This window comes from Mus musculus, chromosome 5, assembly GCF_000001635.26.
Source record: "Mus musculus strain C57BL/6J chromosome 5, GRCm38.p6 C57BL/6J".
NCBI lineage: Eukaryota > Metazoa > Chordata > Mammalia > Rodentia > Muridae > Mus > Mus musculus.
The window spans coordinates 121,202,217-121,217,288 of NC_000071.6; the positions used below are offsets into that span (position 1 = coordinate 121,202,217).

At 46.6% G+C, this 15,072-nt stretch overlaps 1 protein-coding gene and 1 non-coding gene across 3 annotated transcripts; both read left to right on the plus strand.

Annotated features, from left to right (window-relative positions):
- The first annotated feature begins 2,284 nt into the window (after nucleotides 1–2,284).
- Rpl6 (ribosomal protein L6) lies at nucleotides 2,285–7,025 on the plus strand. Of its 2 annotated transcripts, none has more exons than NM_011290.5 (7): nucleotides 2,285–2,336; nucleotides 3,190–3,447; nucleotides 3,538–3,639; nucleotides 4,451–4,594; nucleotides 4,931–4,979; nucleotides 6,175–6,359; nucleotides 6,566–7,025. In NM_011290.5, exons 2-7 carry the CDS (start codon nucleotides 3,190–3,192, stop codon nucleotides 6,716–6,718), a joined length of 891 nt encoding a protein of 296 aa, NP_035420.2. In that variant the 5' UTR covers nucleotides 2,285–2,336; the 3' UTR covers nucleotides 6,719–7,025. The 2 variants fall into 2 exon arrangements, with proteins under 2 accessions (NP_035420.2, XP_006530290.1); XM_006530227.2 differs by having other exon boundaries at nucleotides 2,329–2,661; nucleotides 6,566–6,751.
- On the plus strand, nucleotides 2,794–2,927 carry LOC115490270. Its single transcript, XR_003956073.1, has one exon. It is a non-coding gene; the product is annotated as a small nucleolar RNA SNORA42/SNORA80 family (small nucleolar RNA).
- Nucleotides 7,026–15,072: the final 8,047 nt, after the last annotated feature.

Below are 15,072 nucleotides of genomic sequence, written 5' to 3' on the forward strand. Positions count from 1 at the left end.
CACACACTAACTAGTAGCTAAATAATAGAATAATTAACTTTTTTTTTTTTTTTTTGGCTTTTCGAGACAGGGTTTCTCTGTGTAGTCCTGGCTGTCCTAGAACTCGCTCTGTAGACCAGGCTGGCCTCGAACTCAGAAATCCGCCTGCCTCTGCCTCCCAAGTGCTGGGATTAAAGGTGTGCGCCACCACGCCCGGCTTAAATTTCTTCTTAAGACTCTGCTTGGACAGTAAATGTCATAAAATTCAACAATTGATAATAAGACTTGAGATGGGCATGGTACAGCATGCCTTTGATCTTAGTACTTGACAGGCAGAAGCTTTGTTCAAGTTCAGCCTGGTCTATAGATGCTGTCTTGACAAAGCAGTTAGGAGCACTGACTGTCCTTCCAGAGGTCCTGAGTTCAATTCCCAGCAACCACATGATGGCTCACAATTATTTATAACAGGATCTGATGCCCTCTTCTGGCCTGTAGGTATATATGCAGATAGAGCACTCATACATTAAATAAATATTTCAAAAAGAAAAACCAGAAGGGCTGGGGAAGAGAGAGAGAATCGGATTGTACTCTGAGGTCTTCACAGTGCTCTGTTTTCTGTGGTCTTCAGTGTCATGAGGTCTTTAGAGGCAGCCCACCACTCCCTCTTTCACCTTTAACCACAGCCAGAGAAAGGGAAGAGATTCCTGGAGACTCAACCATGAAGATGGGGTTTAGAGCCGAATTGAAGGGCCACAGACATGGCTCAGTGGGTCAGGTGCTTGCTACAAAGTTCTGAGTTCCATTCATGGGACCCACACTGTGGGACAACAAAAGTGGTTGTAAGTTGTCCTCAGACCTCCACCCACACAGCACACACACCCACACACACACACACACATATAGAAAGTCAAGAGAGGGTGGGTGGCTATGGGGGACTTTTGGTATAGCATTGCAAATGTAAATGAGCGAAATACCTAATAAAAAATGGAAAAAAAAAAAAAAGAAAAAAAAAAAGAAGATAAAAAAAAAAAAAAGAAAGTCAAGAGAAAAGCTCCTACCACTAGCAACAGGCAACAGACAAGTAGAAGACAATAGAAATCATGTGTATACGTCGTTCTAAGCACTATGAGGTAGAGGATAATTGTTATATGCGGGGCCTGTGATGACCTAAGTCCTCTTAAGATGACTGATCTCTAGGCCTCATGTGGTAGAGAGAGCCGGCGTCCCCAAGTTGTCCACTGACTTCCATCTGTATGCTGGGGCATGCATCCACTCCCCACTCCCACATGCTCACATAAGCATACACATAAAATAAAATGTAATAAAAAGTAAGGCACTGTCAGGTATACAGTGTCATTTTTCAAAGGATAGTAGCTTATTTAAAAATGTAATGAACAAAAAAGTTTTATTTTAAATCTTATTTATTTTTTCCTATTTAATTTGTTTATTTTGTTTTGGGGGCAGGGTTTGCTTGCATAGCCTTGGCTCTCCTAGAACTAGCTTTGTAGTTCAGGCTGGCCTCAAACTCACAGAGATCTACCAGCCTCTGCCTTCCTAGTGCTGGGATTGAAGGGGTGTGCCACCACTGTCAGACTTTTTTTTTTTAAAGATTTATTTATTTATTTATTATTTATGTATTTGGTTTTCAAAACAGGGTTTCTCTGCATAGCCCTGGCAAGATTTATTTATCTTATGTATATGAGTACACTACACTGTAGCTGTCTTCAGACACACCAGAAGAGGGTATGGGATCCCATTACAGATGGTTATGAGCCATCATGTGGTTGCTGGAAATTGAACTCAAAAAACTCTGGAAGAGCAGCCAGTTCTCTTAACCACTGGGCCATCACTCCAACCCTAACCTTTAGTTTTTAGAAGATAACTCTGGCCAGGCGTGGTGCAACACGCCTTTAATCCCAACACTTGGGCGGCAAAGGCAGGTGGATTTCTGAGTTCGAGGCCAGCCTGGTCTACAGCATGAGTTCCAGGACAGGCAGGGCTACACAGAGAAACCCTGTCTCGAAAAACCAAAAAAAAAAAAAAAAGAAGAAGAAGGAGGAGGAGGAGAAGAAGAAAACTCTGTAAAGTCCTTTCTTCCACCACATGAGTCGCAAGGCTCAAAGTCTGTTCATCATTTTAGGAGAAAGCGCTTTTACTTGCTCAGCCATCTCAGCTGCCCTTACCTATTAGGGTGGGGGTGGGGCCTGGGGGGACGTTCCCTAGGTGCATTGCCACGGAGTAAAGAAAAACTACATTTCCCATGATGCCCCATACAGGAAGGAAGTGATCTTGGTCACCTCCCGTCATTGCTTATAGACCGGAAGCCGCTGCCTTAGTTCTCTTTCCCGTCTTGCAAGGTAGGAATGGCGGGCGTCTGTGTGGCAGCGGCTTTCGGGACCCCAATCCTCGTCCATCCGAAATTGGGGGACATCCGGGGATCACTACCCAGGGCCGCCTATGGTCGGGATCATTCGCCAGATCTCTCGGGAGCTTCATTTCTGTCAGCGTGGGTTGGCGGGGGGCTAAGAACGAGCGTAGCGCCCGAGATGGTCGCTGGGCCCTGCCGGCTGCCGTAACCTGGGGAGGGTTGGAGGGCCTGTGTTGCGACTTGCGACCCTGCAGTGGGGGTTCCAGAACCTTCTGTTGAGCCTGTCTTGGCCACGTTGGGCTTCGCGACTGAAGGTGGGGAACCGCGTCCCCGGAAGACGACCGGAGAGCACCGCTGTCGGCTACTTTGCGGAGCTGGGGCCATCGTGGTGGCTTCGGGACCTAGGGCGACACCAGAGGGGGAGGTCTCGGGTGTTCCGTGCTGGTGCATGGGTTTGGATTTATGGCAGGCCCGTTCCCCTGGGTCTGTCATAGTGTCCCGTGCTAGAGCAACCCGTGGCCCCGAACCATTGCCTGGCCTCTGCCTGTAGGCTGCTGGCACTGAAGTGGGTCGCACAGAAGAGCCTCGAGATTCTGGGCTTCCTTGCCTGTGTAGACACTAGCAAAGATTGTCTTTGGTTTTCTGATTCACAAAAATGGAAGAATAAGATAAGGAACCACAAAAAAGTTTTTTAGCAAAAAAAAAAAAACAAAAAAACTAATAGTGCTAGATACTTAACCCTGTGTTTGGAAGGAAGAGGCATTGCAAGCATCAGAGGATGGTTTTCATACTAGCTTGTTGACAAATGGTTGATGAAATGCCTTTATTGTTTATATCCCTAGATGGCGGGTGAAAAAGCGCCTGATACAAAGGAGAAGAAACCTGCGGCCAAGAAGGCTGGCAGTGATGCTGCTGCCTCCCGGCCCCGGGCCGCCAAAGTAGCCAAAAAGGTTCACCCTAAGGGTAAAAAGCCCAAGAAGGCGAAGCCCCATTGCAGCCGAAACCCTGTCCTGGTGAGAGGAATTGGCAGGTACTCCCGATCTGCTATGTACTCCAGGAAGGCCTTGTACAAAAGGAAATACTCGGCTGCCAAGACCAAGGTAGGAGAGGGAACGGATGGCCCACTATGATGCCTTATTCCTGCGTTTGAGGTCTGGCAGGATCCTGGATTGATGGGTTTGTCTTTGTAGGTTGAGAAGAAGAAGAAAAAAGAGAAGGTCCTTGCTACTGTCACCAAAACAGTTGGTGGGGACAAGAACGGTGGCACCCGGGTGGTGAAGCTTCGAAAAATGGTGAGATCTAGTTTGGGTTGCTTTCCTTGGGGTTAGGGTTGAGGCTTGTCTGAAAGAGGCTATGTCAGTCAAGTCTAGTTGGGATAAGCTCTCAGGCTGGGGGTGTAGCTCATAGTGGGACCAGCACACTGGGGTTCTGGCTACTCCATTGCTGGCAAGTGGAAGGTGGGTATTTATCAAACTTGTGGTATTGATGTCTAGTTTTCCCTCTTGAAGAAAGTGGGTGTGTGCCTTCTGCCAAGGTAGAAGAGGTATGATGCGCTTTGTACCTTTGCCTCGGGTAGCCTGGTCTGATCTGAAACTCCCTTCTGAGCCACCTTCCCCATATTTGGCTGTGACCTTAACTCCTAAGAAGTGTGTTAGAGTTCCAAGCCCCAAGGAAAGCTTGGGAATGAGTGGAGAGATGCCTCGGGGTAAGGGGACAGTGCTGTTCCCAGCCTCTGCTACAGGCTCTTCCCAGCCACCTGGAACTCCCACTCCCAAGGATAACTCAGTGGCACATGTACTCATGGGCATACCCAGGGACACATGCAAACCGCATTCCTTTAATCCCAGCCCTCGAGGGGCAAAGGCAGGCTGATCTCAATGTTCTAAGCCACCCAGGGCTACAGAGAAACCCTGTCTCAGAAAAGCAAAACAAGCCAAACACTTTTTAAAAAGGTTAGAGTGTCTGTCTCCAGTGTGCCAGAGGTTCCTTTCTGTGTTGTCAGTGGGGCTTGACTCTTGGGGTTTTCAAGGCTGTGTCTCTGAATGCAGCTCTGGTGGGCTGAGCAGATTGCTCAATGGTGTGTGGTGCCGGTGCTCTCTCCAGCCTAGGTATTATCCCACCGAAGATGTTCCTCGGAAGCTGCTGAGCCACGGCAAGAAGCCCTTCAGCCAGCACGTGAGAAGGCTACGCTCCAGCATCACTCCCGGAACTGTCCTGATCATCCTCACTGGGCGCCACAGGGGCAAGGTGAGGAGTGTCCCCAGGGCCTGGCATGGGGGAGCAGCAGATCCTGGTCCTCGCATGCCTGGTGCATCCTGCTTTTTGATGTACCATAAATATTTTCTTGTTCTCTGTAACAAGTTTAACCCCTTAGTAAATGCTGTGTTTTGGTGTGGTTACGAATGCCATAGAGTCTGTTTCTGTCCCACCAGTGCTAGGACAAAAGGCGTGTATCACCTCACCTTTCCTTTTGACAAGGTCTCATGTAGCCCAGTCTAGACTTGAAGTGCCAGATGTATTCATACTTGTACTTTGGTTAATTCTGGGTGAGGTTTAATTGTCATTTCTCTGTTTGACTTCCAGAGAGTGGTTTTCCTGAAGCAGCTGGACAGTGGCTTGCTGCTTGTGACTGGTAAGAAAATCCTTGGTCTTTTATGTTTTGACAGGATGTCACAGCCCAAGATAACCTTGGACTCTTTTCCCTTCTCAGATACTATTACTAATGCTACATGATAAATGGTAGTTAGATTAATGTACAGTGACGTTCCCATCTAACACAGCTTGCTTAAGTTTAGCGGATATGTTCTTCTTGAGTGGAATACTTTTTTTGTTTTGTTTTGTTTTGGTTTTTTGAGACAGGGTTTCTCTGTGTAGCCCTAGCTGTCCTGGAACTAACTGTAGACCAGGCTGGCCTCAAACGCAGAAATCCGCCTGCCTCTGCCTCTGGAGTGCTAGGATTAAAGGCGTGCACCACCCTACCTGGCTGGAGTGGACTATACTTCTTAAGTCATCCCTCCTGGTTTTATATAGGATGACCCCCTTTTCTGGCCAGATTTCCTTGTAAACCTGGGTATGGTATGGCTTCATGGGGACCCAAGCATTTTTATTAAGGACCAAGGTCACAGCACCACCCTTGGCATTGCAGGAGCATGTCACCTGCACTGTGATAGGAGACAGGTCTTGTGTAGACCCGGCTGGTCTCAGATCTGCAGGACTCTGTACCCTGAAATTTAGGTTCATCCCCACCCCCTTTCAGTTTTGGAGGTCAGAGGTCAACTAAGGCCTTCCTGTCTTGTTGACTGACCCTATTTTATTTTTCTGCAGCAGTCAAGGGTTTAATTTGAGCAAGCATGTTTTTTACACTGGCGTGATGTGCTTGAGAGCCTGACCTGTGTGATAAAGGAGGAAAGGGGGCTGTGCAAGTTGTCCCCTCGCCTCCACTGGTGCTGCAGTGTGGCACACAGATGTACTGTGCCTACGCAGTGTCCCAAACCCAGCACTGAGGCGGATCTCAAGGACAGGTGGTTCAGCCAGCCTCTGTAAAAGATCCTCTTCTCACCTGGGTCCCTTGAAGGGGATGGAGTGGGTGGCATGGGTTTTTCTCCCCAAGATGAGTTGTGAGCACTCTGGGTACCAGGAATGTAAAAAGGGTCTTATCTCTGCCCCATCCAATTAACGTTTTTGTTAGAGACAAATCCAAAGGACCAGACTGGCCTCAAACTCGAGATCTACCTTCCTCTCTGCTGAAATTACAGGCGTGTGCTACCATGCCTGGACCAAATCTTAACTGTTTGATGTTCTTATTCAAATTTGTGTTTTTCCTATAGGGCCTCTTGTCATCAACAGAGTTCCTCTGCGCAGAACACACCAGAAGTTTGTCATTGCCACCTCTACAAAAGTTGATATCAGCGATGTTAAAATCCCCAAACACCTGACTGACGCTTACTTCAAGAAGAAGCAGCTGCGCAAGCCCAGGCATCAGGAGGGCGAGATCTTCGACACAGAGAAGGAGGTGAGCTCTTGTGTGAACTGGCCTGCTCTCCAGTTGGGAATGGGTGGAGGAGGCTACTTAGTGTTAAACCCAGGAAGCGGTTCTAGTGTGGCAGTCTGAGTTGAGATGGTTGACTTAGAGTAGGCAAGCTCCAAGGAAAGGTTGTGAGTAGGTGGTGGGGCTGTTCCTGCCGTCCTGATTCTTAACGTTTCCTTTTCTCTGTTTAGAAATACGAGATTACAGAGCAGCGAAAGGCTGACCAGAAAGCTGTGGATTTGCAGATTTTGCCAAAGATTAAAGCTGTTCCTCAGCTCCAGGGCTACCTGCGCTCTCAGTTTTCCCTGACAAACGGGATGTATCCTCACAAACTGGTCTTCTAAATTGTTAACCTAATTAAACAGCTTCATAGGTTCTTTTGGTGTCCTTTTTGTGTGTTGTGTGTGCACATGTTTGTTGGGTGGGTGTTTTGCTGGTGTCTTTTCCTCTGTGTCTTCCTCTGGCCCTTTCTGGAAAGACCTGCTTAATCTGAAGCATGTGAGCTAGGCTAGTCCACTGGGTCCTGCTCTCTGCCCATCCCCAGCTGGCTTTGGATTAGAGGCACATACACTGCCATGGCTGCCTTTTACTGTGGCTGTGGTTTTGCCCTTTTTTTTTAAGCAAATAGAAAATGCTGCTGACTATACTGGATTTTTTTGACTATAGACTCAAGTCTTTCTCAGGGTGAGAATTTAAGCACAAAAACCATCTCCAAGGTTCACAAACCTCTTGAGAGTGGGGTTGCATGGGAACAGTGTGTGCTGTGGGCCTGATCTTTGCTCAAAGCTTTGTTACCAGTATTGGCTTAGGATTTAATGAGTGTCTTGCTGTGTGGCATTTTCTTGCATCCTCAACTTAAAAACAATGGACTGCTGCCTTGTGAACAGATCAAAACTAAAGTGTGTGAAAGATGACAAGGGTCTTTACAAACCACGTCACCTAGTCATTGCAGTTGTGGGTTTCAGGTCTCGGTGGACAGAATGCACTCATCCTCAGCCCGGTTCTTAGCCAGACAACACATGTACTATATAGGTAAATGGTATTTGTGGGTACATGCTATGACATTCATGGAAAGCATTTCTTAAGCTGTGTCTAGAGGTCAAGAGAGGGCATTGAACCCCACCCCCAACACAACCACAATTAGGGTTATCTGTGAACCAATACGAATATTCTATGTGACAAGTACCTACCTCTTCCGAAAAGCCATGCCAATAGTGTGCTGTATTGTGAGGTCTTGCTTTGCTGGGTTAATGACTTCTGACTAGTAGGGATCCTAGATGACATTAGATATGTCTGTTTTTATGCCTTGGCAAGTGCCAGAGTGCCCCATTTTTACATAGTAATGATTCCTTGAGTGGGAGCTTTGCTTTGGGACAGTTCCTCTGTAGTCCTGGCTGCCCTGGCAGACTCTTAAGCTAGGCTGACCTCACCTCTGCCTTTGAGTGCTAGGATAAAGGCGCGTGCCATCACTTCCAGCCACAGAACTTGGTTCTCTTAGATGGTCCTATACTTGTCTTCCAACAACACTGATAACTGCACTTTTTTTTTTAAATCTAAAGATTTATTTATTATATGTAAGTACATTGTAGCTGTCTTCAGACACTCCAGAAGAGGGGGTCAGATCTTGTTACGGATGGTTGTGAGCCACCATGTGGTTGCTGGGATTTGAACTCTGGACCTTCGGAAGAGCAGTCGGGTGCTCTTACCCACTGAGCCATCTCACCAGCCCTGATAACTGCACTTCTTATGCTTCTTAGATCAGTAGTTCCCACCTGTGGGTCACTGTCTACTTGGGGGTCGCTTACCATATTTACGTTATGACTCATAACAGTAAGATTACAACTTTATAAAGGAGCAAGGGCATATTACGCTTGCAGGGTTTCCAGAAGATGAGGAACTATTAAGGGGTCAGCATTAGGAAGGATGGGAACCACTGCTTTAGAATTTGTAGCATGTCACAAAGCATACAGCTACTGAGCTGCCTGGAAAGGGGTAGCTTACCCCTGTTACATAGTATTCTAGTGTAGGGAGTGTGTCACTGTCTTAACTGTTGGAAAGCATGTTGAGCTATTACTCATGGTTAAAGTCTGTGCTACTGTAGTCTGTGGACATGTTGACTTGCTTGGGTTAAGTACCTCGTGCTAGCCTACATGAGTGTTAAATATACTAACTAGTGTTATGTAGTACAGCAGTTAGCTGGCCAATGAGCAGCCTTTCTGATAGTTTGAGAGCTTCTTGATCCTCCTGCCTTTTCCCAGGATTTCTGAGATTAAGGCAGAAATAACTATGCTCCCTTTGTGGACTGCTGATGGAACCTGGAGCTGCATTGCCAGCTCTGTAAGCACTACCCATGCGCGGACTTCCCCAGCCAGACTATCTGTGAAACTTACTAAGTACCTGGGTGGGGACAGGGCAGCTGCACCTGACTAAAGCATCTTTGAAGCAAGTCTGTCCCTGGTTTTGTCACCAGTAAGTGGTTCTTCACAACTGCTTCCACTGTCCCTTTGGCAGGCAACAAGGTTGCCTGATGGGCCCACCCTGCCAGCTCGCCATGTGGTTGCTGGAAATTGAGCTCTGGATCTCAGTACTCTAACTGCTGAGCCATCTTTCCAGCCATAAATCCCCCCCCCCCATTAAAGGATAATTATTTATTATTATTATTTGGTTTTTCAAAACGGATAATTATAAAATGCATGTGGGCAAGTGTGTACCAAAGTGTGCTTGAAGAGGTCAGAGGACAGCTAAACAGAAGTTGGCAAGTGTAGAGGCTGGGAAGACAGCTAAGTCGCTGAGAACACTAACTGCTTCTAGAGGACCCTGGTTCAATTCCCAGCACCCACATGGAAACTCACAGCTGTCTGACACCCTCACACATATGCATGCAGGCAAAGCATCAATGCACATAAAAAAGTCAGCAAGTGATTTTTGCCTGGCTTGCTACATATATGAATGTTTTGCCTGCATGTCTATTTATGTGCATCATATGTGCTCCTGGTGCCCTTGAAGGTTAGAAGAGGACATCAGCTACCCCTGGAACTGAAGTCCTGGCAGTTGGGAGCTGCCATTTAAGTTCTGGGAGCAGACCCTCAACTTTTGGTAGAGCAGTCCCCACTCTTAACCATTAAGTTATCTCTTCAGATCCTGTATCAACTTTCTTGAAGTTTTTCTCATTCTGGCTTCCTGCTTGCAACCTTCCCCATGTTTCTCACCAGGAATTAGGCCAGGTCTGTACTTAGCAAAAATAAATCACAATGAAAAATCTGCTTCCTACAGTGCTTCTTCCGGCCTAATCCTAACCCGAACCCAGGAGCGAGACAACTCCTTAGATCAACGCCAGGGCCACTGTGTCTAACACACTTTAAAAAAAAATTTTTTTTTTCCATATGTGCTGATGACACAGAAGGTAAGCTTACCAGTGTGAGCACAAAGAAGCTAAATGTTTCTCCTGCAGATTCACCCCAGCTCTTCAGTGCACGCACAGGTATGTCACTGAAACACAAGGGTCCATTGGGGTTCAAATACTAACAGAAAAATTAAGAAAGGGATGTGGAAGGTGCTGCTTCGGTATTGAGAAGGTGCTTGGTGGGGAAGAGCACTTGGTCAACAAACATGAGGACCTGGGTTCGAATCCCAAGCACCTACATAAGAAGCAGTTGCCTGTGGCCTCAGGATTAGAGGGTGGAGACAGTAGATCCCTCGAGCTCACTGGCTGGCCCACTAGGCAGACTAGTGAGCAAGCTTCCAGTTCAATGAGAGACCTTGTCTTAAGGAAATAAAGCAGAGAGTGATGGAGGACTCACTCACGAGCAAAGAGCTGTGCATCAGTGCATTCACATTTGGACAACCATGCATATATATGCAGACACATATACACATATACAAAAATCCGTTAGACATGCGTATACACATGTGTATATACATGAATATACAGATAGAGACTCATACATGTAGGCACATACACAGGCACATGCAGACACATATTTGCATATAGGAGACACTACATAGGCCCTGGTTGTTTTTTTTGTTTGGTTTGGTTTGGTTTTGGTTTTTTTGTTTCTTTCCAGACAGGTTAGACCAGGCTGGCCTTGAACTCAGAAATCCACTTGCCTCTGCCTCCTGAGTGCTGGGATTAAAGGCGTGTGCCACCACGCCCAGCTGTGTTTTTTTTTTTTTTTTTTTTTTTTTGTTTTTGTTTTGTTTTGTTTTTAATTTTTTGAGACATGGTTTCTCTGTGTAGCCTGGCTGTCCTGGAACTCACTCTGTAGACCAGGCTGGTCTCCAACAAGGCCACACCTTTCTAATCCTTCCCAAGCAGTTCTACCAACCAGGAACCAAGTATTCAAATACATGGCATAGGAGGCCATTCTCATTCAAATTACCTCAAGAATCATGTTTCTAATTTAGCAGAGATTCAGCCAGAATTTGGGTTTTTGGGTTGTTGTAACCCCCGAATTTCTGATACTAGAGGGACTTCGATGTTGTACAAACATTTTGCCTCTGCATCCCCCGCTAGAGGCTCCCATCCTCCCTCCCACTGTGGCAAGCACAATATGCAGACAGCAGGTTTCTGTGCTGCATCCTCCTGCAGTGGTCCCGGGGGCTCCCTCCTCCTACCCTAGTGTTACAATGGCACTGTCTCTGTGTCTCCAAAAACCAACACTCCTGCCGATAAGCAGCCAAACTCCAGGTGCCTGTCCTTGAGACCTTAGAGGAATAACAAGCTCAAGGGAGACACCCTCCTCTTCCCTCCTTGGACACTGTACATACATGGAAAAAAGGTAAACCGAGATCAGGTCACAGACAGTTACCACTGGACATAAAATTAGTCCTTGAGGGGCTGGTGAGATGGCTCAGCGGTTAAGAGTGCTGACTGCTCTTCCAAAGGTCCTGAGTTCAAATCCCAGCAACCACATGGTGGCTTCACAACCATCCCTAATGAAATGCCCTCTTCTGGAGTGTCTAAAGACAGCTACAGTGTACTTACATATAATACATAAATGAATAAATAAATATTTTTTTTAAAAATTAGACCTTAAGCAGACACCCATTACCCTCCTCCTGCTTCAGTACTATTCCACCCTCTACTCCCCTTTCCTGTGAATACTCACACTATTCCTAACTATACTGCATATAAACCCAATGTTTTCTGGACTCCAGTTGCTTGCCAGCGTTCATGTGGTGAGTGTGAGGTGGGTGATCCAAGTTCGAACTTGAAAATGAAAGACTTTTGCTAGTTGCAAGCGAACTTTGCAAATCCTGGGCTCGACTGGCTTTCCCATGAACTCAGGGCACAACAGGGTAAGACAGGGATGAAGTTAAAGAGTCTGGGAGCTACAGGGAATTGTGTAACACTATCACTGAGCTAGGATGTGCCCATGGGGAGTTTGTGAGGTCCCTAGGGAACCAGGCCAGGTGCACTACAAATTAAAGTGTAGGCTACCAATGCCATACTTTCGAATGATCAACATGTGTAGAGTCTAGGTTAAGAGAGATACTGGGAGACAGGGAACTACTAACGTAGATGGTGGTATTCTTTTTTCTGTTTGTTTGTTTTTTGTTTTTCAAGACAGGGTTTCTCTGTGTAGCCCTGGCTGTCCTGGAACTCACTTTGTAGACCAGGCTGGCCTCGAACTCAGAAATTCACCTGCCTTTGCCTCCTGAGTGCCGGGATTAAAGGCGTGTGCCACCATGCCTGGCCCAACTAAAAAATTTTATTTTATTTTATTTTATTTTATTTTATTTTATTTTAATGGAAGGGATCTCAGTGTATAGCCCTGGCTGTCCAGGAGCTTGCTCTTTGGAACAGGCTGGCCTCAAACTCACAGAAATCCATCTGACTCTGCCTCCTTAGTGTTGGGACTAAAGGTGTTCGACACCATGCACTTTGTTTTTTTGAGATAAAGTCTCCCTGCATACCCCTGGCTGTCTTGAAACTCACTCTGTACACCAGGCTGCCTCTGCCTCTGTGTCTGGCTCTGATGTAAATTTTTTTTGTTGTTTGTTTGTTTGTTTGTTTTTGTTTTTTCGAGACAGGGTTTCTCTGTGTAGCCCTGGCTGTCCTGGAACTCACTCTGTAGAACAGGCTGGCCTCGAACTCAGAAATACATCTGCCACTGCCTCCCAAGTGCTGGGATTAAAGGTGTGTGCCACCACACCTGGCTTTGATGTAAACTTTTAATAATTATTTAAACAACCACCAGGGGATGGAGAAATGCTTCAGCAGTTTAAAGCACTTCTTGCTCTTGCAGAGAAAGAACTCAGGTTCTTCAATTCCCAGCACCCACGTGGTGGCTCACAACCGCCTGTAATCCCAGTCTCAGAAGATCCAACGCCCTTCTTTGACCTCTGAAGGCACCAGGAACTCACATGGTTGCCGCAGACCCTTTTGGTCCCTTGTCTGTGTGGAACGGGTCTGTAGTGCAGGTGGGCAAGGAGTTGGTGGGAATTGACAGACAAACTCGACACAAGGAAGTGTGGATCTGAATGTAATTTGTCAAATCGAGCATCAAACTTTTCATACAGAAGAAATAGGGAAGTTGGGTGACACACCGGCAAGGTACAAAGAGGTTACTGGATTCTTACACAAAACAGGAATGTAAACACAGAAGAACTGGCAGGAACCAGCTGGGGTAAAATTCAATGTTAACAACTGGGATCAAAAACAGCTGTGCGCCACGCCCGGCTTAAAAAAATAATAAAAAAACAAAAACAAAAACAAAAACAACCAAGTATGCTGTACATGTCACTGAGAGAGGGTTGAGGCAAGAAGAAGTTCAAGGCCAGCCTTTGTCTGTGTAATGAGTTTAAGGATAATCTGAGTTTCAAGAGATCCAGTTTCCAAAAATGTGGGCCACCCACCACTGGGATTGTTTTTGTAGCAGGAATGAATGAGGATTTCTACAGATTTCCAACCTGGAATATGTAATTTAAGGCAACAATGCCTCGGCAGCCCACGAGGGGGCGCTGAGGGCATACAGCATCCTTCAGCTGTCCAAGGGAATGGCATCTTGGAGATCTTAGTATTCAAAGTCGCTTCATCTTGGGGGTTTTTTGTCAAAGCCAAGGCTGTCCCTTAGTTCTGCTAATCCAGTGGGGCTCTAAGAAGATTTTCTAGAATCCCTTTCATCGGATTTCTTTGCTTTTCTGTTCGCACACCCACCCAAGAGCAGAAAAATAAGGAGACCCAAAAATGAACCTGGCCTACTGGATCCCTTATTTTTTTTTTTTTTAAGATTTATTTATTTATTATATGTAAGTACACTGTAGCTGTCTTCAGACACTCCAGAAGAGGGCATCAGATCTTGTTACAGATGGTTGTGAGCCACCATGTGGTTGCTGGGATTTGAACTTCAGACCTTCGGAAGAGCAGTCAGGTGCTCTTACCCACTGAGCCATCTCACCAGCCCTACTGGATCCCTTATAAAGGAGATAGCAGAGTGTGCTTCCTCTTCGAGAACGCGATCAGTGGTATGGGAATAATCGCCGCTGCGGGTTCATGTGTGTTTGACAGATGTGTTTTTACACTTTTTCCTGTCTTTGTCAATTCCCTTATAGATTAGCCTGGCAGCTCTTTCTAGAACTCTCTTTTAGCTGTACTCAGCTTCGGAGCGACTGCTTATCTCCGTGCCACACTTGCATGTTTGGGCACCCAAGACGGATTACAGACCCAGTTCAGACAATCAGCCAGAACAGAAATGCCAACAGACGGGCAAGATATTGCAAAATCCCCGAGGGGCCCTAGCCTGAGCCAAGGCCAGCAGCATTGCACCAGCAGCTGGAGCGCTAGACGTCCATTGATAAGCTCACCCCGTCTGTCTTGGGGAGTTACCGCTCCCACACGGGTGGGTGACGGACAGGTGTCTTCCCGCTTGTACCCTCTTCCTCTGAGCTCTTGACAAGGGGCTGCCGGGACAGCATGGCCCCTTTCCCCATCTTGATTCTTTGTTCTCCAACCCCCCAAAACAAACAAACAAAGAAACAAACAAATAAATAAGGTACAGAGGATAATTCCAGCTGGATGTGTGTATCCACCTGTAATCCCAGGACTGGAGGTGGTGGTAGAAGGATCAAGAAGTTTAAAGTCATTCATGGCTACAGAGCAAGTTAGAGGCCAGCTTGGGCTATGAGCCTTTGTCAAGAAAGAGAGATGGCAGCCGGGCAGTGGTGGCGCACGCCTTTAATCCCAGCATTTGGGAGGCAGAGGCAGGTGGATTTCTGAGTTCGAGGCCAGCTTGGTCCAGGACAGTCAGGGCTACACAGAGAAACCCTGTCTTGGAAAACACAACAAAACAACAACAACAACAAAAAAAACAAAACAAAAAGAGAGAGAGAGAGAGAGAAAGAAAGCACAAGAGAGCGGGAGTGATGGCTCAGCAGTTGAGAGCCTTTGTTCTCACAGAGGGCTGGCGTTCAGTCTCAGAGCCTGTTGCTTCAGTTCTAGGGAATCCAATGCCTTCTTCACTCTGAGGCCACCAGGCACACATGTGGTGCACACGTTATAATAAAATGAATAAAAAATTAGAAAGAAGGAGGAAGGGCACAATTAAAAAAAAAAAAAAAAAAAGAAGGGGCTGGTGAGATGGCTCAGTGGGTAAGAGCACCCGACTGCTCTTCTGAAGGCCAGGAGTTCAAGTCCCAGCAACCACATAGTGGCTCACAACCATCTGTAACGAGATCTGATTCCCTCTTCTGGAGTGTC